This window comes from Candoia aspera, chromosome 3 (assembly GCF_035149785.1).
Source record: "Candoia aspera isolate rCanAsp1 chromosome 3, rCanAsp1.hap2, whole genome shotgun sequence".
Classification (NCBI taxonomy): Eukaryota; Metazoa; Chordata; class Lepidosauria; order Squamata; family Boidae; genus Candoia; species Candoia aspera.
The window spans coordinates 121,451,884-121,474,941 of NC_086155.1; the positions used below are offsets into that span (position 1 = coordinate 121,451,884).

Consider the following 23,058-nt stretch of genomic DNA (forward strand, 5'->3'; position numbering starts at 1 on the left):
TGGATTATCTCATCTGCCTGCATGAAGACCAGAAAGAAACAGTTATAATAAGGAGCATTTAATGATTCAATATGGAGAAAGGAGTAAACAAAGGTTATATGCTAACACCTTATTGATTTAATTTATACACAAAATATATCAAGAGAAATTCTGGAACAGAATAAATAAAATTTCAATTTCAAACTGCCAAAGAACCATCAACAACCTCTGATACGCTATTGATACTACTCTGAGGGCAGAGAATAAGGAAGGCTTTTCAGCAGACTAATAGTATACTAACAAGAAATGCAACACAAAGTAAAAAGGTAGAAAAGAAGTTGATGTCGTAACTGAGTATCTTCCTCAGCTCAAAAATTCACAGTGATGGTGACTGTAGCCATGAAATACAGAGATGTCTACTACTTGGGAGAAAGACTATGACTGCTCTAGACAAAATAGTAAAGTGCAGAGACATTACACTGACAATAGAGGTACATATTGTTAAGGCCAAGATTTTCTCAGCTGTAATACATGGCTATGAAAGCTGGACAATCAGAAATGCTGAATGAAGAAAATTTGATACCTTTGAACTGAGATTATAGAGAAGATCAGTAATACCTTGGACTGCAGAAAAAACAAATCATTCAATACTAGATGAAGCAAACCCAAGCCTCTCATTGAAAGCATTAACAATGAAGCAAGCTTAAATATTTTGGACCCATAATGCAAAGGGAAGAGTCATTGGAGAAGACCCTGAATCTTCAAAAACTCAAAGGCAACTGAAAAAGAGGCTAACAGAAGACAAAGTGGCTAGATATTATCACTGATGTCACAAGCATCAGTGTACAAAAACTCAAAGAAGCAGTTATGAGACAATACTGTGAAAATAATATCCACAAAGTGTCAGAAGCAACTGAATGACTGAACAACAGCAGCAAAGGCATTATAAACAGAACCAGATGAGTCATTAAGTAACTATTACACACATATTTTGAGGTCCCTCATCTTAAATATCTATGTTTGGTAAGGTCTTGCTCTGCAAGAATGAGAGAGATTGACTTTTGTTCATTGGTCATAGGTGATTGGGTTGCATGTCACAAGAACTAGGAAGAATGTGCTTGGAAAGTATCTTTCGAACCTAGTCCAGAAGGCTTTAAAGTAAATCTTGTGAGGGAGGGAGGGAGAAGAGAGCTTGGAAAATACTGCAATATTCAGTGCTGCGACTGAGAGGGGTATGCAGGATGTGAAGGCATCCAATAATGAGCATCTAAATTCAGGACGAACTAGATTAAGTTATGTCACATAAGTATTCCAATGTCTCTATACAAATGCAGAGTATGGAAAAGAAATAAGGACTATAAATTCTAATGCAGGAAGGTGAATACGATTTAGTAGGTATTACCAAAATCCTGTGGGACCTATGAGTGGATTTCAAAGCTTGAAGGGTATAATTCAAAAGGAAAAGCCCAGACAAAAAGGGAGGAGGAGTGGCATTTTATGTAAAGGAACTACATACATATATTGATTTTGAGCACAATGTCAAGAACATTTAAGAAAGAATACAAGAGAGGAGAAACAACAAAGATATTATTGAGAGTGTATACTGTAGACTGCCAAGACAGGCAAAACACCTGGATAATGTCCAGAACTTTCAAGTAGGACCACTGTGGTAATAATGGAAAACTTTTAACTACTTAGAAATTACTTAGAAATCTGTTGGAAAGCTGACTTGGCCAAGACTTCATAGTCCCAAAACTTCTTTAGTGGCCTTACTGATCACTTTCATTTTCTAGAATTTTGAAGAAAAGAAATTCACCAGTTCACAAGAAAGCAATAGGAAAAGAATGAAAAAAGGCTCCACTCTAAGGAACTAAAACATTTAAATAAATTGAAAGTATTCAAAAATTCTAAATTGAAAGTATTCAAATCACTAATTTTGATAACCTCATCTCTTATAATTTCAATAAATCTTGTTAAAGATGACTTTGTGGGGATCTTTCAGCTGAGTTGACTACCAAGTGTCTGATAAGTTGGTTGAAGAGGTCAAAGCAATGGGAACCTTGGAGGAAGTGACTACATTATTTGGAGACTCAAGATACTCCAAAATGAGAAATTGGAGCATAGCCAAACATGCTGACTAGATTTCAGAAGAGCTTATTTCAACAAGCTTAAAGAAGTACTAAGTGGGATCACAATGACAGAAAGGTCAAAGAGAGCGTAAGAAGCTTGGAAATGTCTCAAAAATAAGATACTAGAAATATACTGATTGAGGGGAAAAAAAGGAGGGCAGCCTAAGAAACCATTGAGGATTCATAGTGAGATTTTGACTGAGCTAAGAGTTAAGAGACATGCTTAAGAAATAAGATGGGTGCAATCAGCAAGCAAGCTAATATCTGCAGAAAGAAGGTTGGAAAGGCTAAAGCACAAAAGAAATTTCAACTTGTAAGGGAAGCTAAAAGCAACAAAAAGGGCTTTTTTGCTATGTCATTAGTAGAAGAAAGAAAAAAGGAAGGGGTGGGCCCACTGCAAAAAGACAATGGTAGGATCATAATATATGAGCTTATAGACTCATACTTTGCTTTGGACTTCTCCCCAAAGGAGAACTGATCAAATGGACTTAAGCAGAAGGAGAGAGGAAATAGATGGTTAGGAAGGACCTTGCTACTGTAAATGAATTAAATCTCCAGAACTCAAGCCATTTACATCTAAGAGTCTTGAAGAAGCTTGAGGATGTCAACTCAGAGCCCCTTTCTTCAATATTTGAGAAATTATGGAGCTACAGTGCTGGAGGCCTAGAGACCAGCAAATGTTCTTTTCCAAAAAGGGGGAAAATAGACCCAGCTAACTACAGATTGGTAAGTTTGATGTCAATAGTGCACAAAACTATTGATTTTTAAGCAGCTGACTGGAGAGTATTTAGAAAAAAATGCATTGCTTGGCAAGACCCAGCATAACTTCTATCAAAAAATAAATCAAGAGAATTAGAGGTTAAGTCCATCTCTTCTAATCTCCCTAACTGAAAATAACTGAATCTAAAATAATGTATAAATAAATGATTAATCTAAGATCTATGAATATGATCTCAGTATTTTGTAGGCCAAGATTCTTACGTGGAATTATGTTCCAGCAGTTATATTTAACTGATTAGAACTATATTTTTCAGCATGTTTCCATAATATATATTTATAGTCAAAAGTCAATTTCTTGTTCTCCCCTAAACTCTAGTCTTCAAAATGGAGTGTTTCATAAGAGGGCTCTGTGATGAGCAAACAAAGCCAGATACCTGAAACCATATCCCTTGAGATACTCTGAGACTGCAGAGTAAAGGCAGCAGCCTGAAGGAATGACCAGGGACCTTACCAGGAGGTAATAATTGACCAAATAAGTCACAATGGCAAAAGTTCATATAATCAGCCTGCAAGGATAGCCTTATAGCCTTGTTGCTATTTAAGAACATGTATGGGGCTCCTTAAAGTCAGTCTCAAAACAAGCACATTTAATAGTTTCCTGGGATTATCTTGTTTATGTAATTTAGAACGTCAACACCAATCTCGTCCTCCTCCTCCTCCAGAACCAGTGCACTGTCATCATACACAAATTTCCAATAATGGGTTTCCATGTTTTCTGATTGAGGACTGCTTGTTTCACATCATTCAAATGGAGCTCAGGTTTTCAGATCATCTTCAACTTGCTTTGCCCACATATTCTTTGATGCTGTTTGCTGGACCTTCCACAGTGCAGACCACTTTCTTCACAGTAGCCTGGAAGGATGCAATGTTCTGCCATTCTTCCTACGTATATGTCCAAGCCATCTGACTCTGCACTCTTGTATTTCATCTATAACTGTAGGTTGTTCACTGCATCTCAGTATGATGTTATCATTCTTAAGACAGCCATGCCAGTATGTGCTGTAGACACCACATTAGGAAAACATCAAATTTATTTTGGTCTGCTTTTAACAGTGTCCATGCCTCAGATCCATACAAGAAGACTGGCAGGACTAGGGCCTGGAAGATTTGCACATTTGTTTCTTCCACAGACACCAGTTTAGTAATCCAAAGACAGAAGCAGCCTGGCCAATCCTTCAGTTTACTTCTGGTTTTGATGCTGTTTTCTGTTTTTCCACCAGAGACCCAAGATATTTGAATTGGTTAACCTGCTTTATTTGGATTCTGTTGCAAAGCAGGAAATGCAGCATACGCTTTCTTACAGTATATGTATTTCTTCAGAAAAGGAGCAAGTGCTAATCGAGCAGACTTTGGGGATAGCAATAGGCCATTAGCTGTGCCGGATGTGGATAGTGAAGACCAACTATTTATCCAGTCTATAGTTCTGGATTTTAATACACCATATGATGTATTAAAAGACAGTAGACATATCCAATATAGTGCTGACTTGTACAGGAGAGCTAAAGAAGGCAAGAAATAGATTTTTCAGACTGACAACATGCATTTAGGGAAGAATTTCGCTTTGGGTTAAAACCCTAAAGCCCATTCCATAGATATATTTAGTCTGACAGCACACTTCAGTCATGGCTTTGCTCCAGCTAGAGGTTTATGCTGAGTAAACTCAAAAAGAGAAGTCCCTCCTTTACAGCAGAGAATGAAACATTCAGTGTTATGAGGATCCCAGCTATAATTACTTTCCTCATTAACTATTTATGCAGCCTGAAATGTTACCATAATTTCTGGAAACAATTATCACTTCAGATACCCACACTTGTGGAAGATGGAAAAATTCTAGCCATATCAATTGACAGAGTACCCAGCGGTTCTTTTTCATTCAGCACTATAGATGCTTTAAAGTTTATTTCATTCAAAATATCAAGAAAGGGTAAGTAAAATTTGATACCAACACTGATAGCTCTTTGGATACCACCTTGTATTTGTCAAACCTGATCCCCAGTAATATATCTCTATATGTCTGTGTTCCGTGTACCAAAAAAAAGGGGGGGGGAGGAAAACTTTTTTCTTCATATCCCTTCTCCACGTATCCAGCAGTGGATGATTATTATGAATTCTGACAGCTCATAGTAGCTGATCTCATTTGCCTGATCAAAACTTACAGAATGCCCTTTTTTTCAAGCAGTACTGATGAAACTATAACAAAAATCTTAGAATTAAGAAGCTTTTTAATGGTTGCCTTATTTTTCTGTGTATCACCTTGAAAATGCTTTGTTGAAATATATACATATTCTAAAATGTATAAAAACCTCATTTCCTTAATGGTGCATTTTCAAAGTAAGATAAATCACCTTGAAAACGACATGTGCCTAAAAATTAATACTTAAAAAAATAATAATAATCTTGAACGATTGCAGGCATGGATGGTGGATCAGAGTCTGTTATCAAGTCTAACTGCTTTAGTCCTACACTGATTTTTCACATTCCTAAATGTGAAATTCCTAAATCATCATTTCTTGTTGATGCTGGGCAGCATAATAATTGAAAACCAAAGAAACAGAACAACAGAATGGGAAGATGGTCATCTCAGTGGAACAGACAAGAACCTCTCACAAAGGGAGTCCTCCTCCATTCCTGTCCTCCTGTCCCAGCTTGCCACTGCCCTCAGCCCTCCTTCAACCTCTCCACCCAGCAGCACCCCTGCACCAGCCTCTCCGGACCCAACCATTGCCGCACCTCCCCCTCCTGCACCTTCCCAGCTTACTGTCGATAACCTTTTTTATTGTCTTTTTCGTGAATACGGAATATTACATAAGTTTAACCATGTCCCGTTTTGCCATCCCAATGTCCCGTTTTTGTCTCAAGGAAATATGGTCAGCCTACATCAGATGACATTGCTTAATGAACAGGACCAAGAAGATGCAGATTCTGTCTGACTTTACAGGATGGGCAAAAAAAAAAAAAAAAACAGGAGACAGGCAGACATTCAAATAACTAGGTCCTGTGCCATGTAAGGCTTTGTAGGTGATAACTAGCAATTTATTTATTTATTTATTAAATTTTTATCACCGCCCGTCTCCCCCTGAAGGAAGGACTCTGGGAGGTTTAAATTGAACTTTAAATTGAACTACTTATACAGTTAATATTCTAAGCAATCTCCTTGTCACTTGGCAAACTGAACATTCGATAAAATGATCTCTCAAATACTGTGGAGCTATCTGAGAGATCAGATTTGACCCACTAAAGTGAGAATCTAACATCAGTTGGACTGTGCTTGGGGTGTTAACATTTAAGATGCTATATTTAGCTAAGATTTTTCTCCTCAACATTTGGATGAGAAGCTGTAGGATTTATTGGGTTGTGAATGGTTTTCTTCTCCTAGCTAGACCTAATGCTATTTGTTAATGCCAGGCAATGTTAGCCTGCTGTCACATCACACTGACACAACCTTGCTCCAAATGTCACATTAGCAAAGTCAGACAAGAACTGCTTTGTATTAGAACATTTTTTTATGCTGACCTTTTGAACAGCTAAAAAATGACAGGAAAAGCTTCACCCACCCACAGCTCTGCATAGTGAGTTTGTATTTTTTTATAATGAGAAACAACATAAGCCTTAATTTTGGATTACTGCTCAAATGCTCAGTGCTGTATTAATAAAAAAAGAAAACACCACACATACAATAGGAAATAAAATTAGCAAACTAAACTGCTAACCTCTTTAAATTCACTATGGCCCTTCTGATTATACATGTATAGGATTATTTTTAGAAGTATGCCAATGTGGTACAGCGGTGTTGGACAGAGAGTAAGGAGACCCAGATTCTTGTCCACCCTCGGTCACAGAAGCTCACTGGATGACTTTGGGCCAGTAGGTTGCCCTCTGCCCATCCCACCTCACAGGGTTGCTGTTGTGGGAACAAATAGGAGGAATGAGAACTATGCATGTTGCTTTGAAAAGGCAGGATATAAATCCAATCAATCAATTAACCACAAATTTGGAATACAGCTGGATAGGCAACATAGGCTTGCATTATCATCAGTTAAGTGCATCTGCAACAGCTTCAGTAGCAACTCTGATGGGTGGGTAGGACAAGAGGAAGAAATCACCACACAGAGCTGTGCATGCTTCTAAAATGATTTTAAAGTGTTTCAGACTTTAAACAAACACAAACTCAGCACATCTTTATTATTTATTAAAGCAGCCTTTCTTCAGGCTTCTATGTGAGATTTTAAAAAAATGTGGTTGCTTTAACAAGTAGAAAGTTTGTGGGTGCTACTAGTAAGGAAAGCCTGCTGGGAATTAACTAGGCCCAGAGCTTTCTCTGCAGTAACCCCAATGTTGTGGAGTTTCTTTCCAAATTGCCTCACAGACTTCACCATCTTTGATTACCTTTAAATGTAATCTAAAAACTTACTTTTATAAGCTAGCATTCCTGTTTTGAAGCTCATTTATGTTTGTACCAATGGCTGTTCTTATTTGTGTTATGATTGGCTTAATTGTTTGTTATTGGTAAGTCTATTTAACTTAATATAGATAATTATGATTCAAAGTTGCCAGGAGGATGCAGGCAAAAATCTGAAAAATAAAGAAATAAAGCAGTCGCATCTTTTTCCAGGCTCATGCACAAATCTGAAAAAGATGGGTTGCTTTAATGAATAGCCAAGAGGTGTGCTGTAAGACCTGAAGTACTTCTGAATCATTTTTCAAGTCCTGTACAGCCTTGTTATTAAGTGTTATGGAATGAGCCATTTTTTTCACGTATGAGCTAGCAAATCTATTTTACAAACTACAGTATATCTAATTTCATTAATAAAAAATTGCCTTTCCAGCTGTTTAAGCATTTGTCTTTGAATTTATATTTTAATTTGAGTTTTTTTTTATCACAGCAACTTGATAGGATTCATTACAAATGGTAACATAGCAATAATTTATCAGCAATGATACTGTTAATATGTTTTCTACTACAGATTAAGGTTACTATGGTAACTAATCATTTTGGCCCGGTGAAGAGGTTGAATTTAATTGTCCCCTTTTCACGTGTTAATGGTTGCATTGCCTAAGGGGAAGAACTTGCCTGAATTTGTTTTAGCTTTAGTTTCCCTTCTGCGTAGGCTTGCAGAGAATATGCAGCTGAGAGAAATCTCTCCTCTCAGCAAACAGCCTTTAAATATGTTTGTTTTCTGTAAATAAAATTATTTTTATAGAAATGCCTGGTGTGTGACTTTTCTGATCTCTCCTGGGCCAAAGGCTTTCCTAGCAATCTGCTAACAGGTTATGGGCCCAGTAAGCAGCCCAGTAAACCCAGTAAGCAGCCCAGTAAAACCCAGAGAGAATAGAGAGATCAGCTCCACACCTCATGCACAATTTAAAGGCAGGTAGCAAAGACCTGTGAAGATTTTCTTTGGAGCCACCTGGAGATTTTCCAGCAACTGCCAGTCTACAGGACAAAGAAGCCAGCTGAGGTGACTTGCAAAAGAAGGAAGAAGCCATGGCTACCTCCCAGCCCTCAGCGATGCCTCTGGAGCGCCTATCAGAGACCAACTATTTGAATTGGGCCCTGAAGATGGAGATGTATCTTCGCAGAGAGAATCTTTGGCTGCCAATTGGTGAGCAACCCCCCCGCAATCCCAGTGCTGAATGGCTTAGACAGGATGAGCAGGCTAGAGCCACCATTATCCTGGGAGTTGAGGACAATCAGCTAGTCCATGTGCGAGGTATGCAGTCTGCAAAGCAACTCTGGGACGCTTTGAGAGACTTGTATGTAAAGGCAACAGCAGGGAGTAAAGTTACCCTGACAAAAAAGCTGTACAAAGCCTACCTTGCAGAAGGAGACAGCCTTCCTGAGCACCTGCATTATATTCAGCAGCTGTTTGTTGAGTTGCAGGAAAGAGGAATGGAATTTACACCTCTCACAAAATCCTATATCCTCCTGTCCTCACTGAATGAAACGTGGGACACGCTGATTTGTACCCTGGAGGCTATGCCTGAACCAGACCTCACCCCATCGTATGTTACACAGCGCTTACTCGCTGAATTGGAGAAAAGAGAGGAAAGATCCCCCCCATCTCTTCTGGAAAGCTGCAGTACCAGAAAACAAGGGAAAAGAAGGGAAAGGAAGCTGAGGCCACAGCGCTAGCCAGCCAGCGATGCTTCACTTGTGGTTCAGCTGGACATTTGCAGAAAGACTGTGCCTTGAGACCCAAGAGTAGAAAGACAGAGAAGAAGAACACAAGGGCAACACAGAAGAAGGCTCTTCAGACAACCCAAATTGCACAGGTTGCTGAGAAGGGTAATTCTGATGTATGGGTGTTAGATTCTGGGGCCAATTGTCATTTATGTAACTGTAAAAGCTCTTTTGTGTCACTGTCTAAAACTGAAAGACAAAGTGTATCTTTGGCTGATGGGTCTGTGACCAAAATTATGGGACAAGGTGACTTGTATTTATCCTGCTTAGGAGAAACTGTAAAAGGTGTGTTGTATGTGCCAAATTTACAATCAAACCTTTTATCTGTGGCACAATTGGCTGCAACAGGCTATGTCATAACATTTAAGAAAAATGGTTGTGAGATACGTAAAAATGGGAAATTGTGTGCTACTGGTATATTAAAAGACTCCTTGTACATTGTGCAAAATGCAAGGAAGCCAAGCTGCAAGGCTGCAGTTGGCAACACGCCATATCATGACCAATGTGTACACCTGATGCACAGGAGATTTGGTCATGCTAATTTCAAGTATATAGCACAAATACTACAGCTGTGTGGTGACCTAAAGATAAAACCCTGTGACAAATTCTTAGATTGTGTAGTTTGCAAAGAATGCAAAACACTAAAAGCTCCTGTGAGTAAGCACAGTGACAGAGTTACAACTAGACCTTTGGAAATTGTACACTCTGACATTATTGGTCCTTTTGCTCCAAGTCTTGGACAAGCAAGGTACGCAATGACCATCATTGATGATTTCTCAAGATACACATTTACCTACATCTTAAAACACAAAGATGAGGCATTTGAGAAATTCAAAAGTTTTGTGACATGGACAAATGGAAAATTCCCTAGGCCTGTATCTGCACTCCAATGCGATAGAGGCGGAGAGTACCTTTCTCACAAATTCAGAAGGTTCCTAGCGGAAAAGGGGATAGAACAAATTCTTTCTAACCCTTATACCCCTCAGCAAAATGGTGTTGCTGAAAGAAAGGGCAGAACCTTGCAAAATGCGATGGAATGCATGCTTAAAGATTCACATTTATCTTTTAAGTATTGGGAGAGGCAATATCTACTGCCTGTTATGTACAAAACAGATTGTATAACTCTGTGATTCAGGACACTCCATTCCATTTGTTTTATGGTGTGAAACCAAAGGTAAACCATCTTAGAGTGTTTGGTAGCACTGCATGGGTTCATATTCCAAAACAACAGAGAAGGAAAGGAGGCCCCACAACAAAGAAAGCCATTTTTGTTGGCTATGAACAAAGCCAAAGGAGCTACAGGTTCATAATGGGAGAGAAATTGATAATTAGCAAAAGCTCTTCTTTTGCTGAACAAAACTGGGGGAGAGTAAATTCTAGCTCTCCAGTTGATCTGACCACCACAAGAGAACAGCAAGGACTTGCTGATGGTGATCTTTTGCCTGATGAGGACATTAAACCAGAAAAGCAAACTGAAGATCTGTCTGATGAGACAGATGCTTCTCAGGAAAGTGATAGGAGTCAAAATTTAAGCCCTGTATTACCTCGCAGATCTCAGAGGAGTAATAAAGGCATTCCTCCATCACATTTTCAGGCTGAAACAGTAAAGGCTTTTCACATACTCACAGAACCTGAGTCTTTAGAACAAGTGAATGCTTTACCACCTGAGATTGCACAAAATTGGCATTCTGCCATGCAACAGGAGTTAGCATCCTTGAAAGAAAATAAAACATGGAAACTGGTAAATCTACCTCCCAATGAACGCTGTCTAGGTTGTAGGTGGGTTTTTCAAACTGAAAATGGATGCTGATGGCAAAATCCAAAAATATAAAGCAAGGTTAGTTGCAAAAGGGTTCACTCAAAGGAAAGATTTAGACTTTGACAAGACTTTTGCACCAGTTACTAAAGGTGAATCAATTAGATTACTGTTAAAAATTGTGCACTCAAAGGAATGTCAGTTCATCATTATGACATTCGAACTGCATTTCTCTATGGTGATTTAGACCACAAATTATACATGCAGCAACCCCCTGGCTATGAAAAAGGGGAGAATCTAGTCTGTAAACTGCAGAAGTCAATCTATGAGTTAAAACAAGCTGCTAGATCCTGGAACCAAAAATTAGATGAAAAACTGCAGAATTTTGGTTTTGAAAAAGGAAAAGCAGATCCATGTGTATATATGAAGAAAGACAAACAAGGCTGTATGTATCTGTGCATTTATGTTGATGATTTGCTGCTGTTCACATCAACAGAAAAACAAAGGCTTGATTTTGAAGCCTGCATGAAAAGCCATTTCACATTAAAAAGCCTTGGAACTGTAACAAATAACCTAGGTTTGGAAATACACAGGAAGAAGGATGGTAGCTTTCTGTTAAACCAACGGGGAGATAATGTTAAAATAATGTGAATGGAAAGACATACAGAGTTGTCAAAGAAAATTGGTTTGTGTCTTATTCTGTAGTATAAAAAGGGGAGTGTTAATATGTTTTCTACTACAGATTAAGGTTACTATGGTAACTAATCATTTTGGCTGAGTGAAGAGGTTGAATTTTTTTGTCCCCTTTTCACGTGTTAATGGTTGCATTGCCTAAGGGAGGAACTTGCCTGAACTTGTTTTAGTTTCAGTTTCCCTTCTGTGTAGGCTTGCAGAGAATATACAGCTGAGAGAAATCTCTCCTCTCAGCAAACAGCCTTTAAATATGTTTGTTTTCTGTAAATAAAATTATTTTTATAGAAATGCCTGGTGTGTGACTTTTCTGATCTCTCCTGGACCAAAGGCTTTCCTAGCAATCTGCTAACAGATACTACCTACTTTTTTACTGATTTTTAGTTATATAATGAATTAACACTTATTTCCATTTTATGTATGTAGTTATACACTGTATTTATATTGTTCTTTCAGTTTTTTATTGTCTCTTCTGGATTGTCCTTTTTAGATTGGAGATTTCTTCTACAAAACAAATAGTGGTGGAAAATCTTTCTTAAGGATAACTTGTTTTGCATTTAACCACTAGTTCTTCCTCTGCAGGGAAGTATGTATTAAGTATACTATCATGTCATATAGTTCAAAAGAAAAACTGTGAAAGACTAGTACATGTCTTAAACTGAGCTCATTAGAGCCCCAGGCTTTCAGCTTACAGGCTGAAATCCCTGTAATTCGACGCTGGGGACTTGGGAGAGTGGAGGGTGGAATTCCATGGGAGACACACAGAGGACTCTCAGCAGGCCAGGATGCCATACTCACTGTCACTTATGCTCTGGTCATCTCCTGTGACCCGTTTGCATTATTGCAATGCACTCTAGGTGGGACTGCCCTTGAAGACCACTTGGAAGCTACAGCTGGTCCAGAAGACAGTGATGAAGGTAGTTATGGGAATGCCTCAGTACACCCATGTAACACATCTACTTTGTGAGCTGCACTGGCTCTCACTGGGCTTCCATCTGCAATTCAAGGTCCTGGTTGTCACCTATAAAACCTTGTGTGTCGTACAGCTGGGTTATGTAGAGGGAATAGGGAATGGCCTTGAAAGTCAGGAGGAGGAGCCACTACCAAGGCAACAGTTAGATAAGCAGGGTGTCAGCACCTGTTCATTCGAGCATTCACACAATAACAGTCGGAAGGCTGTGTTCCTTTAACTGTTTTAATGAAGCGAAATGAATGGTACAAAGGTAAAGCTGTGAATGGAGAGTTCCCACTTAAACCTAGATTTAAAACTACATTCCCTTAACTGGTTCCCGTTCCCACAAAACTTTGTCACCCCCCCCTCCCATCCAGGTGGTGTTTCTGGTGTATCTCAAGCCATTGTCCTTGATGTCTCCCATAGCCATAATAATACAGTTCACACTCCAACCTCACAGCCCCTCCCATCTGGTGACACAGAGTCTATACCCATTGAGAAGGAAACGATGGCAGATGCTCTGATAAGTGGTTCTGTGAATCCTTTGATCGGGGGGGATCTGACATACTGCCCCCCCAAGAAGATTAAAGAGAAAACAATGTAAAGCAATAAGAATGCAAATGAACTAGGGCTGGGAAGCAAGAACAGGGTTAGTAGGGTGATGGCTTGGAAGGATATTTTGAATGAAATTTTCTTGTTAGAATAGGAGCATTAACATGACATCCATCAACCCACTCAGGATCAGGAAAATGTTTCCATTGAATCAAATACTGGAGAGATTTATGATAAAAATGAGAGTCCAGAATGTCTTTAACTTCAAAGTGTTGATGGCCATCAACCATGATGGGTGGGGGGGTTGCTGCAGGCTGGTGCCACTTAGAACGTTCCGGGGCAGGTTTAAGCAAGCAGAGGGTCTTCTTTGTCTTCTTCCTCAGAAGTAGGCATGTTGCGCCCAGAGATTTTCACCTGCTCACGCGAGCGATTTAGAACAGGTGAAATTCATTTTCCGCCGGCTTCTGCTCCTCCTGGTCGGAGTCCTCGCTCGACTCCATCAGCGATTTCACATCTGGGTCTCGGTGTGCCAGTGCTGTCGCAGCAGTTGCCTTGCATTTAGTCAGTGGGGTTTTGGTCGGCTTGGTTCCCCCCTTGGGGGCATCAGGCTCTCTGCGGGGGCACTCTGCCGCTCAGTGGGTGTCTTTGCCACACTTGAAACAGCCACCTTTCTTCCAGGTGAGGTCTTTTGGATCCTCTTTGTCACAGAATTGCTTTCCCAGGGCAAAGGGGAACTGCACCGGTGCTCCAGTATTTCTCCCCGTCGCTTGCGCTCGGAGTTGTCTGTGGAATTGGTACTGGGTATTCTCGACCTCCGCCACCAGGCAGATCCACTCCTTTAAGGTACGGGGCTCTCCGTGGCAGAGTGCCCACCTTAAGACCTCCGGCTGCAAGCCCCCTTTGAAGTAGTCAATCTTGGTGGTTTCTGACCAGTCCATAACTTTTCTGGCCAGGGCTTTGAATTCCATGGCATACTCTGCCATGCTTTCCCCCCTCGCCTTCATCTTATCAAGTGGGTCTTTGAACCGCTCCCTCAGTGCCCTCATGAAATCTCACAGTCTGTTCAGCTGCACATACCATTCCACCGTGGTTCCGCGAAGCCTCGCGCCTACCTGACTCACCTTTTTGTACTTGGTGGAGAAGCAGGACCCATATTCCTTCATGTAGATGGACATGTTAGTTAAAAAGAACACCAGCTGTCAGGGATCGCCATTGAATTTAACTTGTATCTCTTTGGGGGTCACTGCAGGTGGCTCGCTGGTTGCTGCTCTCCTCCACTTGCCTTGGCTCTCCTGGTGGCCTCTGCTCCGCCAGCGCCTCACAGAGGAGTTGAAGTCTCGGGACAGGGTTAAGGTGAGGAGCCTTCCTTGCAAGTTGGGCGATGCCCCTCTGGAGAGCTGGGTCGAAATTTCCGCCAAAGGATACGCCATGGTCTCAAGGGTCTTTGACACCTGTTGCAGCACCACTTCCATAGAAGACATCCTCTCCTCTAATCCCCGCATTTCCTGCGGTGTCCCGTTGTGGTCTGACCCCATTCCGCGGGATCCTGGGCTCAGCACCCTTACTTGTGGTGGAGGGTGGAGGGGCTCTTCCCTCCTCTTCCTTGGCACCTGATTGTGAAGGTCCCATCACAGGTTCTTCTATTATCACGCTTGGAGTCTGAGGACCTTGTACGAAATTGAGTGAGAGGAGCGCGCTTTCAAACTCCGTAGTACTGAGTGGGGGTTCCGTCTCACACTCACTCTCACCACTTCCTGAGCTCTCTTCCGACTCAATTCTTTCTTCTTCCACCTTGGCGTGCAGCATGGTCCTCTCCGATGACGGCAGGGGCGATGGCTGCTTCGCTCGGGATTTCCCGTGTTTCAGCATGCTTCATTAACTCTCAGCTGAGTTACTTTCTCAGGAAGAGTTTTCGAACACAAAGAGATTCGCAGCTTAACGTCACCACCTGTCCATTCGAGCATTCACACAATAACAGTCGGGAGGCTGTGTTCCTTTAACTGTTTTAATGAAGTGAAATGAATGGTACAGAGGTAAAGCTGCGAATGGAGAGTTCCCACTTAAACCTAGATTTAAAACTACATTCCGTTAACTGGTTCCCTTTCCCATGAAACTATGTCACCCCCCTCCCATCCAGGTGGTGTTTCTGGTGTATCTCAAGCCATTGTCCTTGATGTCTCCCATAGCCATAATAATACACTTCACACTCCAACCTCACGCCCCCTCCCATCTGGCGACACAGAGTCCACACCCATTGAGAAGGAAACAATGGCAGATGCTCTGATAAGGGGTTCTGTGAATCCTTTGATCGGGGGGATCTGACACAGGGTTAGAGCCCGGGCCAAGAAACCATTTTGAGTAAATGTCTCAGACAAGCCCCTCCCTAATTCATACAAAGATAAATTGTGGCGGGGGGGGGGAACACATTCAGACTGTAAGATTCTGTTACTATAGCAGTAATAAAAGTAATCCTGACCTACATGGCATTGGCTTCTTAGTCTGGTCTGTCTTGTAGGGCTGACAGGTTATTTGTGGGACTGTCTATCTCCAATTATCTCTGCTCCTTACAAGGTCTGACAAGGTGGGCATGCTCCAGGTCCCTCCTATTAATGCCATCAAATGAGATCCAGGAAGCATGTCTTCTCTGTCTTGCAAATGCCCTGTGGAACAACATACCCCGCCCCCCCACCTCCCGAGATTAGAATGGCTTTGACCTTGCCAGCTTTTCAAAAAGTGCTGAAGATCAGGGTCTTCCCCTGAACATTGGGCTGGGGTGTTGGGTGAGCTTATTTTGGCGATGTGTTGTATGCTTTTGACTCACTCCAAGCATGTGCTATTTTTTAATTTACCTTTTAAACTCTTTCTATTTACTGTGGTTATTTTAATTGGTTGTAAAGGGTCATCTGTTGAAATAAATTTAAATAATAAATAACAAATAGAAACAGTTTAAAAATCACATAGAATATGATCCACAGAAAGTTATGTAAACTAAAGGCCCACTGAATTCAGCGGGCTTTACTTAACTATTGGTTTACGGTCTATATTTCTATTAGAAATACAGGACAATGTAGAGCTATGGCCAGTGATTTGGAAGTTTACTACAACCCAACAAAAATTATGTACATTAAAGTCAATTTATTTCACAGAGTGTAAACATTTCTAGTTCTCGCTGGATTATGACAATATATAATAATGGAAGAATTCAGGAAAAATGAAAAGGTTCTTCTTCCTACTTTCTGGCTTACTAAAGGAAAATACAGCACATTTAGGGAGGCTTTTATTATGGGCAGCAAATTAGAAAATTACAAAAAAGAGGAGGTATCAAACAAAAAAGAAAAAGTGGCATTTAAAAAAAGTTGTGTCCTTTTCCTGACCTGAAATATATTTCTAGGAGTTACAAACATGAGTGACAAAGACCAAACAGTTAAAAAGGTGGATCAGACCCTTTCACAACCAAGGCATCAAGCAATATCTGTATGTTAGATGGGCCTATTAACACCACGAACTTAATTTTCAAATCACAGCAGTACAATGCTTTTTAAACAGAATTGGTTCATGAACTAAGCTGAAAGTTAAATCTGCAGACAACGCAAAGAATGTTCATGCACGTGTAAAACAATCCTCAGTATTTTCTACCTAATTATTTTTCGTGCACAGAAATAGTTTTCAGTTTCTCTAGGCAGATTACATAGAAGATGTCTTCTAAATCTTTTGGGTTTTAACTAGCACTAATCAAAGCCCATTCATAATATTTTCATATATCCTATCAAGTTGGCTGTGGTCCCAGAAATAAAACTGGCTTTAAAAAAAAATTATCTGAGAAAGAAACTGTGAAAGGTTTCAGGGAAAAAAGAGATGTACTTCTTACGTAGAATTTTAGCCTAGTAGATGTATTCCTAGAGAAGCTAAACAAATTCAGAACATTTACAACTATGCAAGGTATTTCAAAAAATCATTTACAATGATTCAAATTGATCATTTAGAATATACAAAGACTGAACTGTACACTACACTTCAACATATGATACACAACTTTAACAGCTTGCTTCTTTTCACTTGAAATAGACAACGTGCAGCAAAGCTTCAATGGACCAAAACAATGTGCAGCATTTCCCTATCAGCCACCTGGCTCCTGACACTCCTTTCACTTTACCAGAAAGATGGTACTTTTCTTCACTGGAACTCTGATAAATAAGGCTTTTCAGATCCAGAATAAGTTATAACTTCCCCCTTTCTCTAATCAGTGCAATAAAGGCATTTACAGAGTTTGATATTTATAGAAAGTTAGAAGTACACAAACTTCTAACTCAATTTATTTCAGAGATGTTAAACATGTTTAACTTTTACTGGATTATGACAATATATAATGATGAAAGAATACATTGAACTTTACATCTCTCTCCTCCTTTCTGTGATAAGATATACAGTACTGACATCAGTCTTGTAAGGTATAACAGACAGGCAAATTTTCTTCTTAAAACCATCACTTCAGCCACTATATTAACTTTTCTTAACATCAAGACATTGGCTTTACAGGTTGCTGAGATTGTCAAGATACTGTTAGAAAAATAATTCATCAGCCATTTTAGCTGAACCAGGCATGATATACAGTAAAAGGACAACTCATGAGCTATCCTGGTTGTATCATCCATAGGTGATAGCTCTGAATGTGCCTGTTTACAATCCAAAGCTCTTCCATTTCACAAAAGATTTCCCAAACAGAAATGCACCTCTATGAATTAATCTTGTTGCCCAATTCTACTGAGGCATGGGAACGGTTAAAATTGCCTGTTTTAGAGACTTTTACAACACCTGGATTCCATAATGCTCTGAGGACAGTGCAGAAAATTTTGTTTTGAGATAAAAGGCCTGAACAGAAGGCTAGCACAGATTATTGAGAATAATCTCTTCTGGAATTTCATAGGAGTTCCTCTCAATTGTTTCCTAGGTGGGGGTGATTATAATTCCTTGCTTATTAAAAAGTAAGACAAGGTGTAGGACACACTAGGGCTGCATCAGGGTGATGACAAACCTCAGCACAGTTACAAATATTCCTATTAAGGACATCTTCCAATGCATCTTGATTCATTTCAGTCATTCAACTGATAATGCCATTTGATCACAGTTTCAGAGGAATGATGAAGGACCGTGAAGACAGCTCCTGCATGCTTAGGATATAAGCTAAATGCAAAACCAGTACCTCAGCTTAAAATGAAAAACCAGCAGGAGGTGCAAAGTAAAACAGGACCAAATAGTTGATAGAAGGAAATCATTTTCTTTTGCCAGTTTCCAAATTTAAATGTTGTCAGAATCTGTTCTTTGCTCTTAGAAATAGCTTTAGGGGGAATAATGTATATGCATATAACATTTCAAGTGTACATTCTAAATAATTCAAGACTGGTAGATAGTATCTGATCAGGTCCATCTACGGGCATATACAATCAAACAAGTCTTCATTGTGATTAACAGATAATCTAGCCATCACCTAGGATGTTAAAATATGTACTAAATATTTATGTATGCATGTATGCATGTATTTATGTATGTATGTATGTATTTATTTATTTATAATATATGCCTGTAGGACATTATGTCTCTGATCTCAGAGACCAGAGATATTAGTACCAAGAGTCTGCAGTTTTCATACTTGCTCTATTCCAATGCATTTTTATGAGGAAAGCCTTTCAGATGACTAGAAAGCTTCAATAAGTGGTATTAACTCAACTGGGAAATCTGTCTCACACTTCCCCTTAAGTGAGCTGGAAAGCATCATGGAAAACAGGGGCCAAAATTCAACCTCCTTCAATGACATCATTTGGCTCCCAGGGAGGGCTGTTTCAGAATACAAAGATGGCTTTCAAGCAGGTCTTCTCTGACAGAGCCAAGCTTGCAGGTGTTTCATCTGGAGAACATGCAAATAGTTCTTCCACTATGTATTCCCTTCCTTGAAGGGTACCACTGGATGGCTAAACTGGACTGTGCTTGTGAGCCTCCAAAGAGGTAGGATCAGGGAGAATAATGATTTCAGATGTTCCTGCTTTTTCTGCTGAGTAGGGGAGGAGGCTTTGAGGGCTGAACTTTGGAGCAGGGCCCTTCAAACCTTGCATATTAGTCCTTATCCTTCAGTTAACTTACTGTAAAAGACCAATCAAATGCAGTCTTTCTGTTGCTTTTAAGCTGGCTGCAAATTTGCTTTTGGACACATTTCAAACCCTATATAAAGCTTGAAACATAAGAAAATGTATCTCTCTGTCTGAACTCTATCATCATTTGGCAGACCAGATTCTGCTTTCATTCTCATAAATTAATGCAACAGCTGAGCACGCCCTAAAAGCAAATCCATTGCTCCTGTGAGCTGAGACTTGGAATAATATCTCTGTAAACTGTTTTGATTTCTTGCTTGCTTTATAGCAAGTGGCCTGGATGTTAGGATTTCTATGATGACCTATAGCCTTTTACAATAGGACCAGATGATTTGAATAAGGAATGGGAAGGTGAGTCCCATATTCAGGACACTTTTGGCCACGGGATACAGCCTTGCTTCATGCTCCGATTCATAATTCAGTAGAATCTGTATCTTCTTACACTTGCAGAAACCTGAGATTGCAAAATCAGGAAAGGTCTCTGCAGCCTGCTTCTCTAAAGACAGTGGAATTCATCATGTTATTATAGAATGTGGATACCTATATAGATTCGGCCACATAAGGCACTTGGTGTTACAGAGGGATCATCTTCATCTTTCTTTTATTCCAATAGGTAGAGAAACACAGTCAGCAGGTAGACCTGGAATTAATCCAAGGGCCTATTCCAGATGTGTCCTTCTGCCTTGCTTCTTACTATCTTTACTAAGGATCCTTTGTGTGTCTGGGTGTAGTACAAAATTACTACTATAGTTTTAACTTTCGTTTGTGGAAGCTGTTGGGAAAGTAACTTATCAATTAGTTTTAAATAAATAATTCACTAAATATACTTTTGCTTAATAATGCTAAGTAAATTCAGTAATTCTTTAATAGCTCAATAAGGACATAGATAATTAACTCACAGAAATAGTCAAATGTAATTGAATTAATTGACTTTTCAGTTGCAATACAGATAACTGAGGTTATAATCCTTTCCATACTCACAATTTATTTATTAATCTGTCTTGCTTTCTATCTGATAATGCTAATCAGTTGTTAATCAGTTTTTTAAAAAAAATCTGCAGTTCTATACAATATATACTATCTTCTAAACATGTCACAGGAATATAGCATATGATAAGCATGATTTCATGTTGTATGTGACTATAATGAGCCTGGAAAGGATGGTTTAAGGCAACCTTTGTCAACCTAATGCTATCCAAATACACTGGGAAGTCTTGGAGCTCCAGTTCCAGCACATCTGGAAAGTGTCAGGTTTAAATTGTGTATCTTCTCCTGAATATATCCTCTTGCTAGAATAAACCAAAGCCATTGTACTATTTCAATTTTTCATCAATACTCATCTCTCAAAACATATTATTGTTTTAAATGATGACAGAAGGAAGAAGAGGAAGAGGAAGAGGAAGAAGGGGGAGGGAGAGAAAAATTCTACTAGAGCAACTATTTTAATTTGCAAATTCTATTTCACTTTTCAGAAGGAATAAAAGTAGCCTATCATATTCCTACTCTTTAATACCAGTTTTTAAAAAAAAAACAACATTTATTCAGTCTCTGCATAAATGATCCTATTTATTTTTAAAAGAAAGGTAAGTCCTTTATTACTACGTAATCTGCTGGATTTTATTGCCATATATCCTGTTTCTTTTATATTATCATAAAGTATAAAACAAAGCAAACTATACTGTATCTTAAAATTACTATCTGCAGTCATAATAATATAGATGCAGTGCATAAATAATATCCATCACCTACCTTGAAACTGTGTGAATTTGATGGTCCCCATCCTCTCTCCATTTCTGAACATAACTTGACCCTAAATAAAGTAAATAGATACCTTATAATAAGGTTTGTGATACCCTTACACAACTCCAGTTTATTTTAAATAACAATAAGTTTAATTATCTAACGTAGGGGTAGACAACTTGTCCTCATGAGCATTATGCCCATGGTCCTCGTCCTTGGTTCCCAGACTCTCCATCTATTTACAGTATTTTTTTTGAAGTATTCTAACAGTAATAATAATACAATGCTAAACTACAATGCATCAGCCTCTAGCATCACCTTTATCTTCAGTAATGTCTCTGAGCCCATATAAACCTCGCAGGCATTCTTAGAAAGCAAAATGGCAGGCGTTTGCAGCTCAGTGTTTAATTTGGCATTATGCCCACCTTCCCAAAAAGTAGATAAAGGATTGGAAGATAGAATCCTGTAGGACTACAGGAGTGCAAGGAAATTGTCATGAGTACTGATGGTGAGCAGGAGGGGGCCCCTATCCAGGGGGGAAAACGCATGCGTAGTAGCGAGGAGTTAAGCAGCCATTCAAAGAGACACAGATCAGACCCGCCTTAACCTTTGGGGTTTATCTGTCTGGGTTTTTCCCACGCTTCTTCAGTTTGGTAGGATTTTTCTGTCTACTGTAGCAGTAATAAAACCCTAGAGACCTATTCCTCATCTCAGCGTGGTTCCTGCCTGTTAGGACATCATCACAGTGATAAAACAAAATATCTGTGTACAACACTAGTTTTGAGTAAAGTGCTAGATTGACAGTGGAGCATAATGGAAGTGTTATGTGTGATTGCACTTTTTCCTGAACTGGTGTGAGCCTTTCTGGAGCCATGCTGTAAACCCTCCATATTAAATCTGTAAACTGAGATTGAGTATTGTTTCTGAGTTGTAAACAACCACCACCACAGGGAATTAGGTCAACCCAGGTGATATGATTTTCCCAAACATAGGTTCCAATGTAAAGAAGCATATAAGGATTGAGCTCAAAAGATATATTAGGCAGCACATACCTAGTTACAATATTCCACTAGCATAAATCTATCATTTATAGAATTCTCATTTTCATCCTTGCACAAGTATCAAATACAATATTTTGTTTTGCTAATTGCTTTGCTTTTATATACTAGAAATATGACATATTCCAAGAAATAATACTAGGTGAAGTAAATCCAGGCTGCTCAGTTTAAGTACTAATATTCTAGCAGCTCACAATAAAAAGTACATATGTACTACAAAACTAAACCTACAAAATGCATGAGGCAACAATTAACAAAAAATAACATTTTAATAGAATCAATAGAACCAGAACCAGTTTGAAGGTCAAAATGAAAATTGAGCTAAGTGCTGCAATGAGGCAATCATAATTTCCCAGTAAAAAATACAGAAATTGAGCAGCTTCACCAAGATTTATTTTCCTGTGAATTGTCTATTTCGCTTCTTTTTTTTTCATAGGGAAGGATAGTATACAAGGCATGGCAATGAATCCCCAACTATCATACGTTGAAAATCTTATCTGCCCAGTGTTTTGGCTCTGAAGTACTTTGTACCAAGCATAAATCTAGAAATTTGCTTCATTCATTCATTCAATTCTGATGTCTGTGCAACTCTGGGCAGCTCACAAAGCAAACAGCAGCATAAAAACATGTAAATAAGAATATAACAAAATTAATCCAAAATAGAATTACAAATATTTATAAGACGGCAATCCAGACAACACACCATCTTAAACAGGGGTGTCTATCCACCCTACCCAAAGGCCTGGGAGAATAGCCAGGTTTTCAAGGCCTTCCAGAACATCATCAGGGTGAGAGTCATCCAGATCTCAGGCCTTCCAGATGGGAGGTGCTACTACAGAGAAAGCATACTTCCTGAGTTCCCAAAGATGACACTGTTTAACTGAGGGAACCTAGAGCATGCCCACTTTGCCAGATCGTCCTCACCAGGCATAAACCATGGACAGAGGCAGTCCCCCAGATAATCCAGCCCTTTAAAAACAACAGCGATAACAACAGAACTGCAACATGTGAGATTCCCAGGGATTTGGATTCTGCAAGCCAAAGCCACAAGTTGCCGTTTGTTCATATCCATGAAACTGCAGCACAGTCTTTAATGTA

At 39.4% G+C, this 23,058-nt stretch overlaps 1 protein-coding gene across 1 annotated transcript in view; it reads right to left on the reverse strand.

Moving 5' to 3' along the window:
• The window catches only part of GABBR2 (gamma-aminobutyric acid type B receptor subunit 2), a 364,113-nt gene that overhangs the window by 132,959 nt on the left and 208,096 nt on the right, over positions 1-23,058 (reverse strand). The window contains exon 8 of the mRNA XM_063298738.1: positions 20,912-20,972. Within this exon, the coding sequence (XP_063154808.1) occupies positions 20,912-20,972 (61 nt within the window). The remainder of the gene's footprint in view (positions 1-20,911; positions 20,973-23,058) is intronic.